This window comes from Erinaceus europaeus, chromosome 2 (genome assembly GCF_950295315.1).
Source record: "Erinaceus europaeus chromosome 2, mEriEur2.1, whole genome shotgun sequence".
NCBI lineage: Eukaryota > Metazoa > Chordata > Mammalia > Eulipotyphla > Erinaceidae > Erinaceus > Erinaceus europaeus.
Window position 1 is genome coordinate 55819483 of NC_080163.1, and position 20717 is coordinate 55840199.

General features: G+C 43.1%; 1 protein-coding gene across 10 annotated transcripts in view; it reads left to right on the top strand.

Annotated features, from left to right (window-relative positions):
- Positions 1 to 20717, top strand: part of ABLIM3 (actin binding LIM protein family member 3) — a 154221-nt gene that overhangs the window by 102654 nt on the left and 30850 nt on the right. For all 10 annotated transcript variants that reach the window (XM_060180788.1, XM_060180819.1, XM_060180824.1 and 7 more), the window contains exons 8-9: positions 4642 to 4729; positions 18556 to 18614. In XM_060180788.1, the coding sequence (XP_060036771.1) occupies positions 4642 to 4729; positions 18556 to 18614 (147 nt within the window). The remainder of the gene's footprint in view (positions 1 to 4641; positions 4730 to 18555; positions 18615 to 20717) is intronic.

The following is a 20717-nucleotide window of genomic DNA, read 5'->3' on the forward strand; positions in this document are numbered from 1 at the left end:
CTCCCAAAGATAACCACCATAGTTCTCACAAATCTTAGAAAGTTTACTTGCTTTTTTTTCAAGTTCATGTATATTAGTTCTCTGGGTTCCACATATGTATGAAACCATCTAGTAGTTGTCTTTCATCTCTTATTTTCCTAAGCATAATCACCTCCATTTCCATCCTTTTTGTCTCACAGGACACAGTAGCCTCCTTTTTGATTGCAGAGTAATATTCCATGATGTATATGTTGCATAACTTCTTTAGCCAGTCATCTGTTGATGGAAATTTAGGTTGTTTCCACTCTTTTGCTATTGTGACTAGTGCAGTAATGAATATGGGGGGCTGTAACTTATGTCCCTTTGGATAAGTGTTTGTGTGGCATTTGCTAAGTAATATTGCCAGATCCTATGGTAATTCCATTATTTGTTTAGAACTCTCCATACAGTCTCCTCCTTCCTATTTTCTCCTCATAATCCCTTTCTTGGGGGCACACCAGGTTAAGTGCACATAGTAGGAAGTGCAAGGAACGGTACAAGAATCCCAATTCAAGCCCCTGGCTCCCCACCTGCAGGAGGATCGCTTCACAAGCAGTAAGGCAGGTCTGCAGGTGTCTACCTTTCTCCCCACCCCCCCTTAGCTTCCCCTCCCCTCTCAACTTTTCTCTGTCCTTCCTAAAAAAATAAAAATAACCAGAGGAGCAGCAGATTCATAGCCCCAGCAGTAACTCTGGAGGCAAAATAAATAAATAACAATAATCCCTTTCTCAGTGATGATTTAACATGCTGAGTGCCTGTCATGCTCCTTCCTTGCCCAGTGGACCACAACTTGGGGTGGTTAAGCTGCCACCATTTCCCCCTTTTTATTTCTTCTACCTTTTTTTCTTCTCTTCTACTTTTTCTTTTCCTTTTTTTTTTTTAAACCAGAGCACTGATCAGCTCTGGCTTATAGTGGTGCTGTTGATTTAACCTGAGGCCTCAGAACTTCAGAGCCTCAGAGCCTGGGAGCCTTGGAGCCTGGGAGCCTGGGAGCCTGGGAGTCTTAGAGCCTTGGGCATGAAAGTCTTTTCCTTCTAGACTTATGCTGTCTTATCTTTTTTTTTTAACTTGGACTGAATTTTCATTTGTTTAATGTTGTTTGGACTGCACTTTTTATTAGTGATTTAATAATGATCGACAAGATTATGGGGTAAAAGGGATACAATTGCCACCACCAGAGATCCGTATCCTATCCCCTCCATTGGAAAGTTCCCTGTTTTTTACCCCTCTGGTAGTATAGACCAATGATCTCTCTGGGGTGCAGAAGGTGGAAGGTCTGGCTTCTGTAATTGCTTCTCCACTGAACATGGACATTGGCAAGTTGATCCATACCCCCAGCCTATTTCTATCTTTCCCTAGTGGGGTAGGGCTTGGAGGAAGTGAGGCTCCAGATCACTTTAGTGAGGTTATCTGTCTAGGGAAGTCAGGTTGGCATCATGGTAGGATCATTCTTTAGATTCTTGGTCTTCTCCAACCCATTCTCATTTTTCAGATGTTACTTCTTTGCCATCTTGTCTTCACTCTTTGTAGAACTTGAGTCTGTGAACTGTCTGGATGTCTCCTCTCAATTCCTGACTCAGTTTCTCTTATGTCGGTGTAGGCTGCCCTGCCTCCCTCTTGTTTATGACCCTCTCCTGAGTGGCAGTGCTGAGATGAGCACGAAGCCTCTTCTGGTTGGGCTGGGAGGATGGGGTGTGACATGGGGGAAGATGCCAGGCTGCATTTTTGCCAAGGGACTACTGCCACCCTAGAAAACAAGTCTATAATTGCACTGATACAGAGACACAGAGTAGGAAGAGGCTACCAATTAGACCAATTATCCTTGTCAGGGTACTCAAGAGTCAGTCCCACCATATCTCGGCTTGGGGAAAGGAGCAGGCTCCTTCCACAAAGTTGGAGCTCAGTTTGCTTTGCCACTGAGCAGGACATGTGGGAACCATGCAAACGAGGGAGGTATTAGAGAGAGGGTTTGTTTTCTCTTTTTAAAAAATCTGGCCATTCCACATTCTTTCTCTGCTTGGGGACTAAATCAAGTGTCTCTGAAACAGCAAATGAAATGCATGCCCAACCCATAAAGAAGGGACTAGGCCTTCTTGTTATGCAATTATTACTCTGAAATTGCAAAGAACCCTTTGGCATCAGACCATATGAGAAGGTGGGGGGGGAAGTTTTAACAATCTCCAATATCCATCATTTACTACCAAGAATGCCCCCTCAAAAAAAAATCTTGCCCTTCAAAAAAATAAACAAAAGAAAAAAAATCTGCCCTACTATGCAAAATATAGTTTCAAAACAAGCATCGTCTTCCAGCCCACTCATTATGTCAAGCTCTTCTCTCAGGTAAAAATTCTGGAACCTGTTTTGAAGGGTCCTTACCTTGGAGCTTGTCTAGGGGAGTGACATGGCAACAATATCCTCATGTAAGTGGGAATTGAATGTTGGGCTGGGACTGGCCGGTATGGTGCCTACTGCAGTGTTTCTACTTACTCCCAGTGAGATGTTATGCATAACTTTCTCTTTTTTAATATCTTTATTTATTTACTATTGGCTAGAGACAGACAGAAATTGAGAGAGGAGGGGGAGACAAAGACGGAGAAAGATACCTGCAGCCCTGCTTCCCCACTTGTGAAGCTTTTACCCTGCAGGTGGGGACCAGGAGCTTGAACCTGCATCCTTACACACTATAATGTGTGTGCTGAACCAGGTACGCCACCACCTGGCCCCTTGGTCATAACTTTCTCTAAGGCTGCTCCTTCCCCAGACAAGAATTTATAGCTACCAATCATATGTACCCCTCTTTCTCTCTCCCTCCTTCCTCTCTATTTTTACTTATTTTTTTTATATTTGACAGGACAGACAGAAATTGAGAGGGGAGGGGAAAATAGAAAGGGAGATAGACACCTGCAGACCTGCTTCACCACTCACAAAGTTACCCCACCAACCACCACTACTCTTGCCACCGCAAGTAGAAACTGGAGGCTTGAACCTGGGTCTTTGCACATGGTAACGTGTGCTTAACCAACTATGCCACCACCTGGCTCCCCAGCTGCCAGAAACTGATTTTCACTTTCATCTAATTAATATCAGGGAAGAAAGTAGGAATAGAGTGAGGTTCCTCAAGGTCAGATTGAGATCAATTAGGGACTGCAGTGGGGATACCCGGTTCCAATAGTCCTGGGGCGGAACTGGGAGTTCAGAAGCTTTCTAACAGGCCCTGCCTTTGGGGGCCTCGTTGTTATTAGTCCACTGATCCCTAAAGCTCTACCCTTTATGGGTCAGGCTGACTTTTTTTTTTTTTTTTTTGCCTTGTGGGTGAGCCTTAGGTCCTCATGCATACCTTAATCCTTTTATTTGTCTTTTTTAGTTGCCTCACTTACATATGTAAAAATGTAATGTGAAAGGAAAAACCAAAAGCACTTGCTGTATTGCCAATAACAAAGAATATGTATCATTCTAGCTAACCAGCTGCGGAGGCTCCAGATTTCATAGCTATTTTCATTCTTTGAAAGTAACTTGTGCAGTTTGGGACAGATGTTAAGGCTACACTGATGCCAAACTGGAGCTTTTTATTATTATTATCATTTACAACCTGGTAATAGTTTATAAGATTACAGGAGTATAATTCCATACCACATCCACTACCAAAGTTCTGTGTCCCTTCCGTATCCCCCAAGTAACTACTATAGTTCTCACAGTTTAGAGACAATTTATCTACTCCTTTCTATTTTTTTTTTTTTGCAAGTTTGAAGTTCATGTGTTTCAATTCTCTATATTCTACAAATGAACAAAACTGCCCAGTGGTTTTCTTTCAACTCCTTACTTCACTAATCACCTCCAGTTCCCTTTATTTTGTCCCAAAGGACACAATATCATCCTTTTTAATTACATAGTAGTATTCCACTGAATATATATCCCTTTCCTTTTTTATCCAGTCATCTCTCAGTCAGTGAACATGTAGGTTACTCCCATACCTTGGCTGTTGTGAATGATGCAACTGTGAAGGTAGGGGTGCTTATGTCCCTTTGAATTAATGTTTTCATGTCCTCTGAATAAATGCCTAGGAGTGATATTGCTAGACCATAAGGTGTTTCTGTTTTTATTTGTTTAAGGACTTTCCATACTGTTTTTCATTAGGACTAAATAGATGCTCTCTAAGGGAAAACAATTCAGGAGAATTGATCAAAAGATCGTAAAGGAGATATATTTTCAGTGATCCTGGGTTCTTCATCTTAGGCTCATATATAGTTTAAAATCATCTCCCTAGTAGTGAAGGCTATGTTTGGGGAGGTACGGAAATGTACTCAAGGCAAGATTGTTTCCTCAATGAAAATGGAGAGAGGGGACCCTTGGCCTCTAAAAGCCTTTCTTCTGCCAGACTAGAAGTACAGATGTCCAGAAAGTCTCCTGGACTCCCTAATGGGCCTATCAGGTGGCATAACCAAGCTTCGCCAAGAAAATTTTTAGATAGTTCCAGACTCCCCTGGCTCCACTGTCAACCAGCATCAAGGCCATGAAGGCACTGACTCTACCACAATGACCAGGAAATATTCAAACCCAGCCCAGTCCTACTGGACAGCAGCCCCAGCTCTGATCTCCTGTCTCATCATCTTTTTATCTCCACAGGCAGGAGGGAAGCACTACCACCCAACCTGTGCCAGATGTGTACGCTGCCACCAGATGTTCACAGAAGGGGAGGAGATGTACCTCACAGGTGAGCAACTCAGACCCTTCCTGTGGCATCCCTAGCCTACTTCCACTGGAAAGAAGAGAGCACTGCCTTCCATGTGAGCCTGAGCTCTGCTTCTGGCTACTCCTCAAAACTATAATTCATTGCTCCTCTCTGGGTGGTTAGGGAAAGTTGCTGGTGTAGCTAATATGAAGTGACATGTAATCTGCCTCCCATCCCTGTGTGCCTCTACCCGCAGCTCAGCTGGCCTGCTTCCCTGGAAGTGCTTGGAGCAGGCTCCCTTAGCCTTGCCTGCAGGAGGAGGCTGAGCTGCATGAAGCCAAAGACACCCAGGTTTCAGTGTCTGCAGCCTCCCCGCAAAGTCTCATCCCTCCCCCCACCTCTTGGAAGCTGGGTCCCCAGTAGTTCCTACTACACCACCCTGAGTTAAGTGCTAGGGCTACCCCCACCCCTCTCAGGTGGAACAGTGCTTTCATGGATCCTGACCACTTTGGGAATGGGGGATTTTTACACTTGGTTTAGAATAATATTGCCTAAAGAACTGTGAAGGTGGTGTTCCACAACAGATTTTCATGCTTGAGGCACCAGAGGTCCCAGGTTCAATCCCCAGCATCACCATGAGCCAGAGTTGAGCAAAGCTGTGGACAAAAAAATATTTTTAAAGAAAGAAAAATATTTCATGGTATTTCTCTCTCCCCTTCCCTGGTGAACACATTCTCTAGTGCTAAAACTACCCTTGGGTCAATGAAATGGTGCACTTGAATACTTTACCATGTACTGATGCCAGGTCCAAGCCCAGCTCCCACTGCAGTAAAGGAAACTTCAGAACTGTAGTATCTCTCTCTCCCCCTCCCTCTTTGTCTCATATATATATATATATATATATATATATATATATATATATATATATATTATATACCCTCACATTCACATCACGAACACAATGAACCCATTTCCTTCCCCACCTGAATGAACTTCCAGTCTTTATCTTTCCCCATCCTCATCCTCATGCTTTGGCCCAGGGTTGAATCCTAGTTCCCTATGGTAGGTACCTTGGGCAGGTAACTCTCAGGACCTCCATTGCATAAACTATCAAACAGACTAGCAACAGTCCTTATAACACAGACATAGGGTACATTCCCAGTGAAGGACAAGCTTTAGTCTGTTCACTTAAAAACTATCTATTGAGCACCTCCCAGGCACTGGGTGTCTTCCTAACTACCAGATATAGAGCAGTGATTATGCCAGGCAAGCCCTGCCCTCATGGAGCCCTCTGTCTCCTCTCACACCAGTGTCCTCTAAACTCTCCTTCCCTCCAGAATTGCAAATGGTGCTGAAAGAGTTAAGAGAGGAAGAGAACAGCACTGTGATCATGAGAGCGAATGCACAATCAACCCTAGGACAGAAATGCCCCCCAGGAGGTGGGAGATATTCTCAGTGGTGAAGAAGGGCCTGTCACCCTCCTCCTTAATTATCCCTGTCCCCACCCTCCTGACTCCTGGTAGAGTGGGAGTAATTGCAGGGCCTTCAAGGACCTGCCTCAAGGATGCTGAGTGATCCTGGAAGGAGGGGGATGCCTGGGCCATCGGGTGCTGGCGTCATGCTGACTCGGCTGTGGGCGTCTCAGGGGTGACAGCCATGGGGGCTGAGGAAGGTCTTCTCTTATCGAGGGCTGGGCCTGTCATTATCTTGGATGCTCATCCCAAGTGGGGACACTGCACTTGAAATTATACCACTCCCCCAGCTCTCATCTTTGAAACCCCCCCCCCCCCCAGACTTCAGAGGAGAGAACGCCCACTAGAGGGCCATGACCTTGAGAATCCATGCCCTTCACAGTCATAGTCATTCTCCATGCACCATCCATCCCAACTGAGACAGTACTGGAACCTGAGTGTCCTTGAGAAGCTGGGTATCCCGGATGAATGAGGCAGGCAGGCGTTCCTGCTTCCTGAGAAGAGTCTACTCTCAGGAGAGGAAGATGTTTAATCAAAGAGAAGTGGAAACATTCACTGTCGTGCTGTGATAAGTGCCATGAATGGAGAGGCAGGGAACAATGGGCTTGTGTCCTAAGACTCCCAGTCTCAAATGAGAGACCAAGAAGCCCCACTCAAGGAGTGTGGTGCAAGTCAAGGTTTTGAGAATGAGTAGGAGGTGGGAGGGCGAAGTGGGAGGGAAGATACTGTGGAAGCAGAGGGAAGTGTGGGTGAAAGAGTGGTCTGGTGGAGAAACTGAGTCAGACCTACATTGCCAGCACACTGAGAACAATGTACCCACAAGGTCCTTGGAGAGAGTGAGTCTAAGAGTGCTGTGTGCCTCACAGAACAATGTACACGAGAGAGAGAATGGAAAAGACAGGAAGACTTAGTAGCTCACTCTTGTCTGTTCCCTAGTGAGAGCAACTAGTGGTCCCTGCGAATGTCTTTGGGTCAGTTTGCTTGTTCTTATTGTTGTGTGGTAGCTTTCTGGTGGCCATACCTGGGAGAAAATCTGATGTCTGGCTGGCTGAGACCATTTGGGGTCCGGAGAGACCAGAGAAAGTTCTCTTTGTTTCAGATCTGTCGTGAATTCAGTCTCTTAACTGGTTTTGTAAATATGCCAGTTTTCTAATCTGTTTGTTGCCCAAACCCTTCATTTGGGCTCCACTAGGAAATTAGGTCACTGGTTTTGTGCAGCAAAATAATAGGCAGAAAGGTTTATAGACAAACCTGAAGGCTGAAATCACAGTGGTTACACTTGCTAGGTCAATGAAAGTTCATCTAAATCCAAAAGGTAGCTCATAAAGGTGCATTTTTTTTTAACATGTGTCTTTCCCCAGGAAAGGGAAATCTTTTTACTCTCCCCTCCTGTCCACAGTAAATAAAATTCACAGCCTATCCAAGGAATAACACTCTAAACATAGGAGTTTAACATGGGGGATACAGCATAATGGATATGCAAACAGACTCTGCCTGAGGCTTCAAGGTCTCAGGTTCAATTCCCAATTCCCCACACCACCATCAGTCAAAGTTAAGAAGTGCTCTGGTAAAAAGAAAGAAAGGAATAAAGGAAGAAAGAAAGAAAAAGAAAGAAAGAAAGAAAGAAAGAAAGAAAGACATATATATGTTTGGATGCACAATTTTTTAAAAATATCTTATTTATAGGGAGTCGGACAGTAGCACAGCAGATTAAGTGCATGTGGCACAAAGTGCAAGGACTGGCGTAAGGATCCTGGTTCGAGCCCCTGGCTCCCCACCTACAGGGGAGTCACTTTACAGGAAGGGAAGCAGGTCTGCAGGTGTGTCTTTCTCTCTCTGTCTCTTGTCTTCCCCTTCTCTCTCCATTTCTCTCTGTCCTGTCCAACAACAACATCATCAATAACAACAATAACTACAACAATAAAACAAAGGCAGCAAAAGGAAATAAATAAATAAATATTTAAAAGACATATTTATTAATATATATCTTATTTATTTTTAATGATAGCAAGATACAGAGAAAGAGAGAGAGAGAGAGAGAGAGAGAGACCAAAACACTACTCAGCTCTAGCTTATGCTGCGGATTGAACTTCAAACCTCAGAGTCTCAAGCATGGAAGTCTTTTGCATTACCACTATGCTACCTTCCCAGCCAAAGCTGCACAACTTTAAACATGTCTCTGATGTCAATAGTATACTTAGACCAAGCAGAAAATTATTTCTAATAACCTAGGGCAAATCCTGCTCTGCTAAGGTAGATAGTCTCATCACAAATTATAGATCCTATCAAAAATAGCAGCAATGACAAGATGCCAATCCTTATTGAAAACTTCCTATGAGCCAGCACTGTCCTAAGAGTTTCAGTGCAGAATTTTATCTCAGTACAGAATTTTACCTCATCCTTATACTAGCCTTTGAACTGCAAGCCATAAGTATACCCAATATACCTTATTTACAGAATAAGACAGCTTAGAGAGCCTATATCTTTGGGTCAGGGTTAACTAGCCTGTCCTACTAGGGTTTGCTTAAGGCAGTTTTCTGCCATTTGTTATCAGAACTCTTTTCTTTTTTAATTGTATTTATTTATTTATTGGATAGAGACAGAGAGAAATTGAGTACAGAGGGGGAATCAGAGAGGGAGAGAGACAAACACCTGCAGCTCTTCTTTACCACTCATGAAGCTTCCCCCTGCAGGTGTCCCTGTGCACTGCAATGTGTGCACTTAAATAAGTGCACCACCACCTGGCCCCGTTATCAGAACTCTTTACCTGCGACTTATAGTTGGCCTCAGAAAGTCTACAGAGTCCATGACATTAGCAGCAAAGTTTGCATATAGGTGCATTGCTCTAAGTTGAAACACATAAGTTGGGATGCTGTTGGTCTTTAGGTGGAGCCATTTTTTCCTTTGACAAATACCTGAGTAAGAGGTACACTGAGCTAATAAATGTTTAAGAGTATGCCTCCCATTGTTATGGGTCACAGAATGCCAGCCCTCAGATCATCTCATCAAACCCCACTCTAAGAAACACTGATACAGTATTAGCTTCTACAACACAGTCATTTAGCATTATTATTTTAGACTAGAATGCTCTACTGACAGTTTAGGTTGTAGGCGGAATGCTGAAAAACTTAAGTACTGTGTTTCCCCAATCCTGCTACATAATTTTAGACGCTTCAGGCATATCCTGTTACTGTATTAAATTGTTATTTCCAAAAGTCTGAGTTGGCTAAGCTTAGTTCATTTTAAGTAGAGTACATTTTAATTTTAATTTTTGTTGAGCTGCCATAGTTTCTTTGAGATACTTAGGGTCACTCAATATCTTGAATTATATAGGAAAGATTTAGCACAGTCGTGTCAGGCTTGGAAAAAAAAAAAAAAAAAGTCTGTTTCCAACCTGTCCCTCTCAGATCACCACCAACTTTAGACAGAGTATCCATTTCTCACCAGTCACATGTCACATCCACTTCACCATCCAATTTGTCCGTGTTGGTCAGAATTAGGTCTCAAGTAGCAATTTCCTTGGTTGCTTCCTTCATTTCTTGGGAAACAAAATTGCCTGCCAGCCAAGTCAAGAAATTGTCAGATACTTGGGTTTTAGTTCAATGAGATGTTTTATTAGTTTGGACTTTTTAGGTGACAGAAAACCCACTCAAACTACTCTAGGCAAAAAGGAGATGGATCAGTTCATAGAACTAAGCAGAATTTAGAAGCAACAAGACTGGACTGAGGAGTCCACAGGGATTCACAGGTGACCCTTCTTGTACCTGCTTCTTATTCTGTGTGACCTCATGCTCTCCTGTCTCAGCTTGCTGGCCTCCAGGTTTGAGAACAGAGAGTGGGGTCTCTCCCAGAGAGACTCCACAGAGCCTGACTTTGGCTATATGCCCACATCTGAACCAGGAGGGGAAACAGAGATGGGAAGGCAGGCAGGATACCTCAGCTTCTTCAGTCCTCAATTTCCCCATCTGAAATCAGGACTAAAGGGCTAGGTGATGGCATACTTGGTTGAGGGAATATGTAACGATGTGCAAGTACCCAGGTTCAAGCCCCCAGTCCCTACCCGCAAGAAGAAAGCTTATGGAGTGATGAAGCAGTGCTGCAGGTGTCTCTCTGTCTCTCTCCCTTGAGATGCCCCCTCCCCTCTCAATTTCTCTCTGTTTCTATAAATAAAAATAAAATAAATTAAAATAAAATCAGAATGAAAAAATGTTACACATGTACAAACTACTGTATTTTACCATTGACTGTAAAGCATTAGCCCCTCCCCAATAAAGAAAAAAGTGAAAATAAAATAAAATCAGGGTTAGCAGTAGGCCTCCAACTCATCAGGCTAGTATGAGGATTAGATGAGTTAAAGCATAGATAAGGCCATCACGGGCACCAAGTGACAGAGTACTAACCATTCCTAATAAACAGATACAGCCATTCTGGATATGCTTCAAAAAAAAAAAAAACTAAAACTAGAAATTCCACATTATCTACTTATCCTGTATCTGGAAAATTAACCTCCCCCAGATCAAAAGCACTAATTTTTTTAAATTTATTTATTTATAAAATGGAAATACTGACAAAACCATAGGATATGAGAGGTACAATTCCTACCACCACCCCATTCCCTGATAGCTTTCCTGTTTTTTAACCCTGTGGGAGTATGGACCCAGGGTCATTATGGGGTACAGAAGGGAGAAGAACAAAATCACTAATTTAAGGAGATGTATGCATCGCTGTCTCCCATGTCATTGCAGCACTTTTCACAACAACCAAAGGCTGGAAACAACCTACCTGGTCATTGACAGGTGATCATATAACACAGACCACACACATGTGCCTGGTGGAATACTTACCCCATTGTAAAGATAGATGAAGGTCTTGCCATTGGCAATAGTGTAGATGGACCTAGAGACTACTGTGCTTAGTGAAACAAGTGAGAAGCAGACAAACATCATTATCATTTCACTCATAAGTGACATATAAAAACAAAATTAGTAAATGAACTCAATGAAACAAAGGTAATTGTTAGACTAGCAGACCAATCAGTGGTGCCCAGCAAGGAAGCAGGAAATAGTGTGCATACAGGATCTTTTATAGTGAACTTAGTGTAAGATAGATAGATTGATTGAGATTGATTTTAATAAGGAACATGTGGAGCTTATAGACTTTTAGGATGCAATGTTGTTTCAACAAAAAAATTAAAATGAAGACAACCCCCAAAATATCAGACATTGATTTCTGTTGGTTATTATCAAACTTATCAAAGTCATGAATTCAGCATAAGTCTCAAAATATCAATTTTCACTATTTTAGTTAAGTACTAATATATATATATATATACATATACACACACCAACACTTAAATATTGATTTGCATGTACTATATTTATGTATATATGTATTAAGCACTTTATATAAATCATTAGTCTGGATATGTATATACCATATATATATGTGTGTGTGTATATATATATATATATACATACATATATATATATATATATATATATACAGTACTATATTTGAGTATATATCTAAAATTATATATCTTTTGGGCACAGATACTCTCTAAATATCAGGTCAAACAGTAGTAATAATGAGAATATTCAGTGCTTGACATATGCTAAGTGCTTGATACATTTGCATGGCTGCCCTAACTGTTCTGATTAGCAGTGACCATGGCCTGTGAGTTACTGGGCACCTGGACTAGCTCTCCCCACTCCCCCTTCCTCTGTGAAACCCTCTAGGGAGACCAGCTTTGTGGGAGCAAACCCTTTTCTCCTTCACCCCCTCCTGATTAAGCTCCTAGTCCACTTGATCTTGTCAGCCCCAGGCACACTGGTCTTTCCCACTTCTCCAAGTGCCCTCCGGCCTGGACACAGGCCAGTCTGCTGGTGGGGGGGGGGGGGTGCTGGCAGCCACACCAGACTTCTGTCCAGTGTGCCCACCTGCACAGCACACTTTCCGCTGGCTTCAGGCATAGAAGAGTGCACACTGCCCAGCCCCTCCAGGTGCCTCTATCCCTCCTTCCCCTAACTCCAACTAAATCTTGTGAAGGAGGGGAGATCATAATAATAACTAAATACCTATTGTCTGTAGGCAGACAGTTCTTAGTATTTTATGCATGCGGACTTGTTAATCATCACAACAAATCTGGGAGGCAGACATTAGCACCCCAGTTTATAGCTTCAGAAATCAAAGGCCAGAGAGGTAACTGACCCACTCTAGATTGTACAGCTAGAAAGAAGGAAGACCAGGATTAGAGTTCAGTAAGAATATCACCTTACATCCCACACAGAGTGTCTGGCAAAATGGGAAAGATTCGCTTATGCCCCAGATGACAATGATGATGGCCTTGTTGCTATTACATGTCAGTTTCCACAGGAAGACTCAACTCTCATTCCTCCTGCTGAGCTTGGAACCCTTAGTGACCAGCAGTGAGAGAGTGCCACATGGTCTATGAAAATAGTCCCCCTACCAAGGGAGGGAAGGAACTTTTTTTTTAAGTAAAATGTAATATGTGCACATCAGGTTAAGCACACATAGTATGAAGCACAAGGATCCATGCAAGGATCCCAGTTCAAGCCCCCAGCTCCCTGCCTGCAGGGGGGGGGGGGGTCGCTTTAGTCAGTGAAGCAGTTCTGCAGGTGTCTCTTTCCCTTTCTATCTCCCCCTCCCTCTCAATTTCTCTCTGTCCAATCCAATTTTTAAAAAATGAAAAAAAAGGACACGAGGAGCAGTGGTTTCGTAGTATAGGCACTGAGCCCTAGCAATAATCCTGGAAGCAAAATAATAATAATAAAGTGTACAATTCAGAAGCTTTTAGTACATTCATAGGACTGAGCAATCACTATCTCTATTTAGTTTATAATGTTTTTGTCACCCTGTACCCATTAAGCAGTAACCCCCGCCCCAATATCTAGTAGCCGCCATTTAGCTTCCCAACTCTGCAGATTGACCTATTTGGGGATATTTCATATAAATTGACTGATACAGTACACAGGTTTCTGTAGCTTTTACTTAGCCATGTGCTTTCCAGATCATTCCATGTTGTGAACATATATATTTATTTGGCATCCCTCTCTAAAGCTGAATAAGCTGCCATTATGTGATTTGCACCACATTTGTGAATCTGGAATTTTTAAAGGGAAAATTACAAGGTCCTAGCAAATATGTGTCACAGAGACAGAGCTGATGATATAAAGGCTGAACTTGAGGAGTCTCCAAAAGAAATCAGGAGGAGCGCCCAGGTGTAAGGAAGCTTGGTGGGGGTATGGAGGTGGGGGTAGTTCTGGAAGCAGACAGTAGGGAGGTCAAAAACCACCTGTAGAGTATAAAAAACATTTAGATTTGAATATACTTGCAAAATCCCTGTGGTAGCAGATAGAACCCTTGAGTGGGTCCCTTTCAGTCACTGCTGTTTGAGAACGCTGTCTAGAGCTTCTGGGAGAGCATGGTATCAGCTCTGTCTTTAGCATTAAGATCTCTACCCATGTAACTAAAAAAAGATATATGATGGAAAATTGAAGTTCAAGGTCCATCAGAGACAAGGGTGGGTTCCCTGGCATTAAATGAGCCCCAAGTGGAACAGGTGTGGGATACGCTGTAGCCAGTCTGGGAAAGAGGAACAGAAAATTGACTCTGCTTGGGATTAAAAACAGATTTAATATCAGCTGATGGACAGTTTGGGAGCTTTCCATCTGGATCTTTTGGTCAGCTGATGCAGAATGGTTAATCCTCCACTTCCCTCACCCTTACAGGAGATGGTAACCGTAGCCCAAAATTGCAGTGACAGTCTCAGAGGGCAAAAGGGTAACTTGTGGAAACAGAAGTCTTACCAAGAAAAAAAAATCTTGCATTCTTGAAAGGTTAAAAAAATTCTGCCTTATAAAACTGTTTCTCTATTCTATGGCATTCTATGGGAAGAGGTTGAGAGAGTTGTTTTATCTCTGGCCCTCTGGTTCTTCACTTTACAGTGATGTCCCTGGGGAGCTTGTTAAAATGAAATATTCTGGGGCTGGGTGGTGGCACAGCTGGTTGGGTACATATTACTACGCATAAGGACCTAGATTCAAATGCCGGTCCCTGTCTGCAGGGAGGAAGCTTCACAAGCAGTAAAGCTGATCTGCAGGTGTCTCTCTTTCTCTCTTCTTTCTATTTCCCCCCTCCACTCTCAATTTCTCTGTGCCATGTAAAATAAAATAATTTTTCTAAAACTTAAAAAATAAAAGGTTCTCAGATCCACCTTCAGAGAGTTGACTTCAGGGGCTCTGTGGGGGCCTAGAAACCTGTGTTTTATTCAGTGTCTGTATAGGTGGTCCCCACTCACACACACATACACACTAGTCTAGTGAGCATTCTTATTTGATCTAGAATTGTACCTGTGGAGTCAGTCTAGATTATACCTCTTGTCCAGCCTCAAGAATTCAAGTGACCTAGAAAAGATTAGCATCATGGCCAGGTGGTGGCACACATTTCAGTGAACAGGACCTGGGATCAATCCCCCGGTCCCCACCTGCAGGGGGGAAGCTTCATGAGTAGTGAAGCAGGGCTGCTGGTGTTTCTTTGTCTCTCTCCCTCTCTATCTCCCACTCCCCTCTCAATTTCTCTCTGTCTCTACCCAATAATAAATACATAAAAATATTTTTTAAAATATCAGCATAGACTCATGCACTCTGGGAGTATTCATTGAGAATCTGCCATCCCTGAAGGCATAGGTAAGACAAATATGCATCTCACTCATTCTAGAACTTAGATTCCAGTCAAGATCATTATATGGATGGGGCAGGCCATGGGGGGAATAATTAACTTCTCTATAGAGAAGCTTGTTGTCATGGGAACATAAAGCTCTATGACTTGAATATAATAGTAAGTGCCTGTTTGTGCATCTCCTGTTCACTGTCCCTGCTAAGCAATTATCCACTCAGTGTTGACTTACATTCTTCCAGAGATAAGGAGCTCACTCAGTCACTCTTCAGATGTGACTTTTTCTTTCATGGGGACTTCTGTCTGTGATACTTTACAAGGCATGCAGAACAAACTCATCTCTCTTTCCAGAAAGGCATTCAAGTACCCAAAACCACTTTCACCATTCTATTAAATCGGTATCACTGTTAGCTTTGCCTTAGAGGCTGGTGTTGGCTCACCTCTCTGGTCTGATCACCATCACTCAGGGTGCGTTTCATTGTCTCTTTTTAAATTCAAGGGTGGGATTTATTCATTTATTTATTATTTATGAGCCAGATACTGTTTTAGCTTCTGAAAAGAAGACCTATGGAAGAGAAGGGCTACCTCCTTCTCACTAGATGTATCCTTATGCTGGTGTGAAGCTATTGATTCATGGCATAAGCTCAGCGAGTCATAACCTCATTTCCTTCTGTTACCTGAGCTTATTGTTAACTACAAACAAATGTCTTCTCTCTTTCATGTAGATGATCTACTCCCAAACTTCTGAGTTGGTTTTTTTTTTTCTTCCACTTCTAATGCTTGGGTGTTTTTCCCCTTTGGCAGAACTGAGACCTAGCACGTGCACAATTTCCCAGGATGTTTTTTCACATACAGAGAGAGGGAGAGATGTCAGAGCACCAGAGCTTCCCCTGAGGCCATGGCAACTCCCATGTGGTGCCAGGCCTCAAATCTGGTTTGCTTACATGGCAAGGCAGATTCTTTAGCTAGTGAGATAGGTATCCAGAACTCTGATTCTAGTTTCTATCTCTTGATCAGAGAGAGAGAGATTGATGCACACTCCTTATATAAACCTGTTTCCCCTAATCAGAGCACTGAGGTCACTTGTGCCTGGGCTCTGCTTCAGAACAGATGTGTTATGATATGGAGAGACCATCTAGTCTGACCCCCCCTTCACTTTGCACATCACTTCCCCCAGTGAGAATGACTGTTCTTTACCTCTCCTATACCTCTGCCACTTACTCTCCTGACCTCCTCAGACATCTCTGTCCACCTCACTCATTTCCCACAGTGGCCTGTCACATGTGCTTCCTGCCAGAGTTGGTAAACAACTCCTAGCAGATTCAGCAGCAGTTCAGTGAGGACCCGGAAATGCTCTCTCTAGTAACCCTGCACAGCAAGGATCCCCACCCACCTTCTGGGAGTGGACACGCCCTGTGGCTGCTAGATCCAGACATAGGCTCAGAGTCCCTCTGCTGGGCTCTGAGAGTCACTGCACCTTACAGGAACTGGACCTCACTGCAAATTGATAAAAGCACCCAGGGACATCCGCAAACAAGAATCTAAAAGCCCTGCCCCACAAATGGCAAAACTGACCCAAGAATTCAGATTTTTCCTTATCCTTTTTATAAGAATTTGTATTGGTGGTTTATAAGATTATAAGATTATAAGGGGTATAGTTCCATACTGTACCCGCCACAGTTCTTTGGCCCCCAGTGACAACCGTCATAGTTCTGTCTTTTTTTTTTTTTTGCAAGCTCATGTATTTTAACTTTCTGCATTATATTTGTGAGTGAAACCATTCAATAGTTGTCTTTTACCCCTTTGCCTGTCTAAGCATAATCACCTCCAATTCTGTCCATATTGTCCTGAAGAACACAATATCAACTTTTTTTTTTAATTGAAGAGTAGTGATCCATGGAGAATCCCAAAACTTCTTATCCAGTCACCTATTGATGGGGATTTAGGCTGCTTCCACTCTTTGGCTATTATAAATGATCCAGCTAAGAACATAGGGTGCATATGTCCCTTTGAATCAGTGTTTTCATGTCATTTGGATACCTGCCTAGGAGTGGTGTTGCTGGATCATGAGAAAGTTTCATGTTTATTTGAGGACTCTCCACACTGTTTTCCAAAGAGCTTCACCAGTTTACATTCCCACCAAGTATGGAGAGTCCCCTTTTCTCTACATTCTCACCTGAAATTCGAGCTTTAAAGATGGGCTTCATCCAGATTCTTCCTTGTTACTCAGATGAAGAAACTGATCCCATGAGAGAATGAGCCAGGGGCTGAGCAGACAGGAAACCAGGCTTCTCGCCTCACCTCAGGTTTAAGTCCAAGAGGCCAGGCAGTGGCATACCCAGTTAAGCTCACATATCACAAGCACAAGGACCCAGGTTCAGGCCCCTGCTCCCCACCTGAAGCAGAACACTTCATGCGGCGAAGCAGCTTTGAAGTATCTGCCTTTCTCTCTCCCTTCTCAATTTATCTCTCTCCTATCAAATAAAATAGGGAAAAAAAGGTTTCCAGGAGGGGTGGATTCATAGAGCCCTAGCTATAACACTGCTGGCAAAAAAAAAAAAAAAAAAAAAGTTTAAGTTCAATTGCTCAACTTTACACCGCCTCACTGTTACTTAGTCCTCCAGTCCCTGGGGCTCCAGGCAACAGACCATAACAGAAAGTTGATTCCAAAAAACAGAGTCAGACAAACAGATGCCATCTGGGTGCTCAGGAATCTAGCCATTTGCTGGCTCCATTCCTTTTAGAGCTGCTTATAAGAGGAATGGCACCAGAGGGATAATATGTTCCTATTTTTCCTTCTAATCCAGGACACCTGTTTCTGCTTTAGGGCATGGGTAATATTCAGGGCTTCTGCTCAGCATCTGACCAGCCACACCTGTTGCTCATGCTTTTCCAAATTGGCCTATCAGGTTCAGATCCAGCCAACTGAACCCCCACCCACAATGAAATATGGGCATTTACAGTGAGCTAAATTTAAAGAACCTGGAGCCTCTTGAGAATTAGCAGGTCAAGACAGTGCCCTCAGGCAGAATATACACCATGACACCTCCTCCCCTTAAATGTGATAGCCCTCATGGACAGCCTTAAGTCTTTGAAGAGAAAGGAAGGCTTGAGTTCACCGCAGGCTGTCTCTTTATTGCACCTCCACCGCCATTCACTCACTCTACAAATATTTATTGACCACCTGCTATGTGTCACTCACCGCCAATTGTCCACTCATCTAGTGACCCCGCAGACTTGTATGGAGCCTCTGCTAAGAGCAAAGTCCCATGCTGGATGCCGTGGGAGGTCAGCAATGAATGAATAGAACTCAAGTTTCTCTCCAGAGAGAGAGAGAGAGAGAGAGAGGTCTTCATTTGGTTGGGGCGATAAATCCACAGATTACTGTCCTTGAGACTGTATGTGTTGAGTGAGTTACTAAGAATTATGGATCCCAGGGCAGAGAGCAGTCTCGCCCAACAGGAAGGTAAGAAAGCGAGCAAGAAGATATTGTAGCGTTTGCTCAGACAGGAAGTGTGAGGGTGGTTGAACCGAGTTGGAGGAGGAGCAGCAAAGAGCCAAGCAAACCAGGAGTCCTCCTGGCATCTTTGGAGGACACACGTGCTCTGGAGAGTGTGCTCGGAGATGGGGTTGGAGAGAGACTCCCACAACTGGTGGATGCAACGGTCTGATCCCTTATTATTCCCCCTGGCTCCCTAGGTTCTGAGGTTTGGCACCCCATCTGCAAGCAGGCAGCCCGGGCAGAGAAGAAGTTAAAGGTAAGTGAGCTACATTGGACCACAGGTTGGGGACAGTGTTTTTGTAGAGTCACTGCATAGTGTGCACACTTTACCCCCAAATATGCCTGTATCCTTAGTAGTGATTGCAGTTGAGGAGGGGAATACTTTGGAAGGGATATGAGAGCACTTTGAACACTATGAAGAACTGTATTAATGTGAGTGTTTTGAGTGTTTCCAGGTGAGACTGTGCCATTGCTTTCCAAGTTGGAGTCTCTCTGATGCACTCCTGGTTTCTCCTCCACGTAAGATACTTATTAGTACTGATGGTTAACATGGCCTCAGGATGCAAAGCATCTCCACAGCCAGCATCTAATTTTATTTCCTTAACAACTATGGCAGATGGGGCAAGGACTATCTATCTCTTCTTTGCTAGTGAGAAACCAGAATTTCTGCAGAGAGGATGGTGTTTTGCTCACAGTAATGGAGTTAAACAGACCATAGCAGCATCCCAGTGGAGGCCCTGTATTCCTCTGAGTTACTATGCTCTGACAAGTACCAAAAAGTCCTAGAAACCTAACTTCTTGCTCCAAGGATCCTGGGTATCTGGTACTATGGAGGAGAGACCTGGGGTGTATTGAGGAGCATCCCATGGCCTCCGTGGGGCTGTATTCAGATGCCCAAATCAAAGAGGTCCTATAGGACTCTTTTCAAAAGTTACCTACAAGAGTCTCACCAAGTAACACATGTGCACAGTTTCTGACCGTGGGTTAAACATTGTCTCCCTGTTTTTTTATCCATCTAATGTAAGTTTTGTGAAAGTGTCTGTCTGCTAATGTGTAGTTTCTTTTTTTTTTGAGCTATGAGGTCTCTCTCTCTCTCCATGTCCTTCAAAGTCTCCCCTATTTAGGGCATAAGAAGACTTTTGTTCTTTTTCCTCAATTTCCTCCTCTACAGTAGCATTTCCCCAACTCCTGTTCTCCTTCTACACCCCTGATACTTTTTGCTGGATCTATGTGCCATCTATATATCATTATGTACATTAATATCTTCTTTCAAACAACTCACTACCTAGTACTTAAACTTATTTTAAAATAAGCCTTTATATCACCAAATATAAACCAAATATTGGTATAAGTAAAAAGTTAATTCTAAAACACACTTAACGAAAATGAAATCATTCTTAAAAATAAATCTTGAAAATTCTAGCAAGATTATGGTGCTGGCACTCCCTTTGCTAAAATAAATAAATAAATAAATAAATAGACATGAACAGTCATCATGGAAGGATTAACCCCAAATCAGGACTTCCTCCTCTATCTAACTGAGAAGAGTGAAATATAATTTTACATTTACTGTCTCCCTCTGCCACTCAGTATCAATTGTGCCACATCAGTTCCTCTCTCCAAAGCTGCCACTTATTCAGAATCTATACACAAGGTTGTGGTTTCTATCTAGTCCCACTGATAATGTTTTCGATTGTGTAAGATGAATCATCTGGAAGGGAATTCGGCAACCCTTAAAACCAGTCCCTTTAATTTAACAGATCGAAAGTCCAAGAGCCCTAAAATCACACAGTTCCCAAGTAACCCTTTATCTATTTTGGATAGAGACAGAGAGAAGTTGAGGGGGAAGGGGGAGATAAATAGGAAAAGAGAGACGCCAACAGCACTACTTCACTGCTGATGAAGCTGCTCCCCTTCAGGTGGGGACTGGGGACTCAAACCCAGGTCCTTGTGCACTGTGGTGCGTTTGCTCCATCAGGTGCGCCATTGCCTGGCCCCACGAGTAGTTTTTGATTCTCAGTTTGTTGACTTTTTAAATCACAGCAAATTCCACTGTCTTGGATGCCCTAAAATGGATCAAATGTTGTTCTGCTGTGGGGGCCACTAATCTATCTTTACCACAGTTTAGAGAATGACAGATTCAAGTTTATCACTTGACGTCTACATGCAATGGGTATGCTATCAGGGTTCACAATATTATGTAATTACATTTGAAGCAGTGCAAATACACTGCAGAGAAATAAGTAAATTTCTCTTTAAAAAAAGATGTACGTGTTTGGGAGTTGGGCGGTAGCGCAGTGGGTTAAGCGCACGTGGCGCAAAGCGCAAGGACCGGCATAAAGATCCCGGTTTGAGCCCC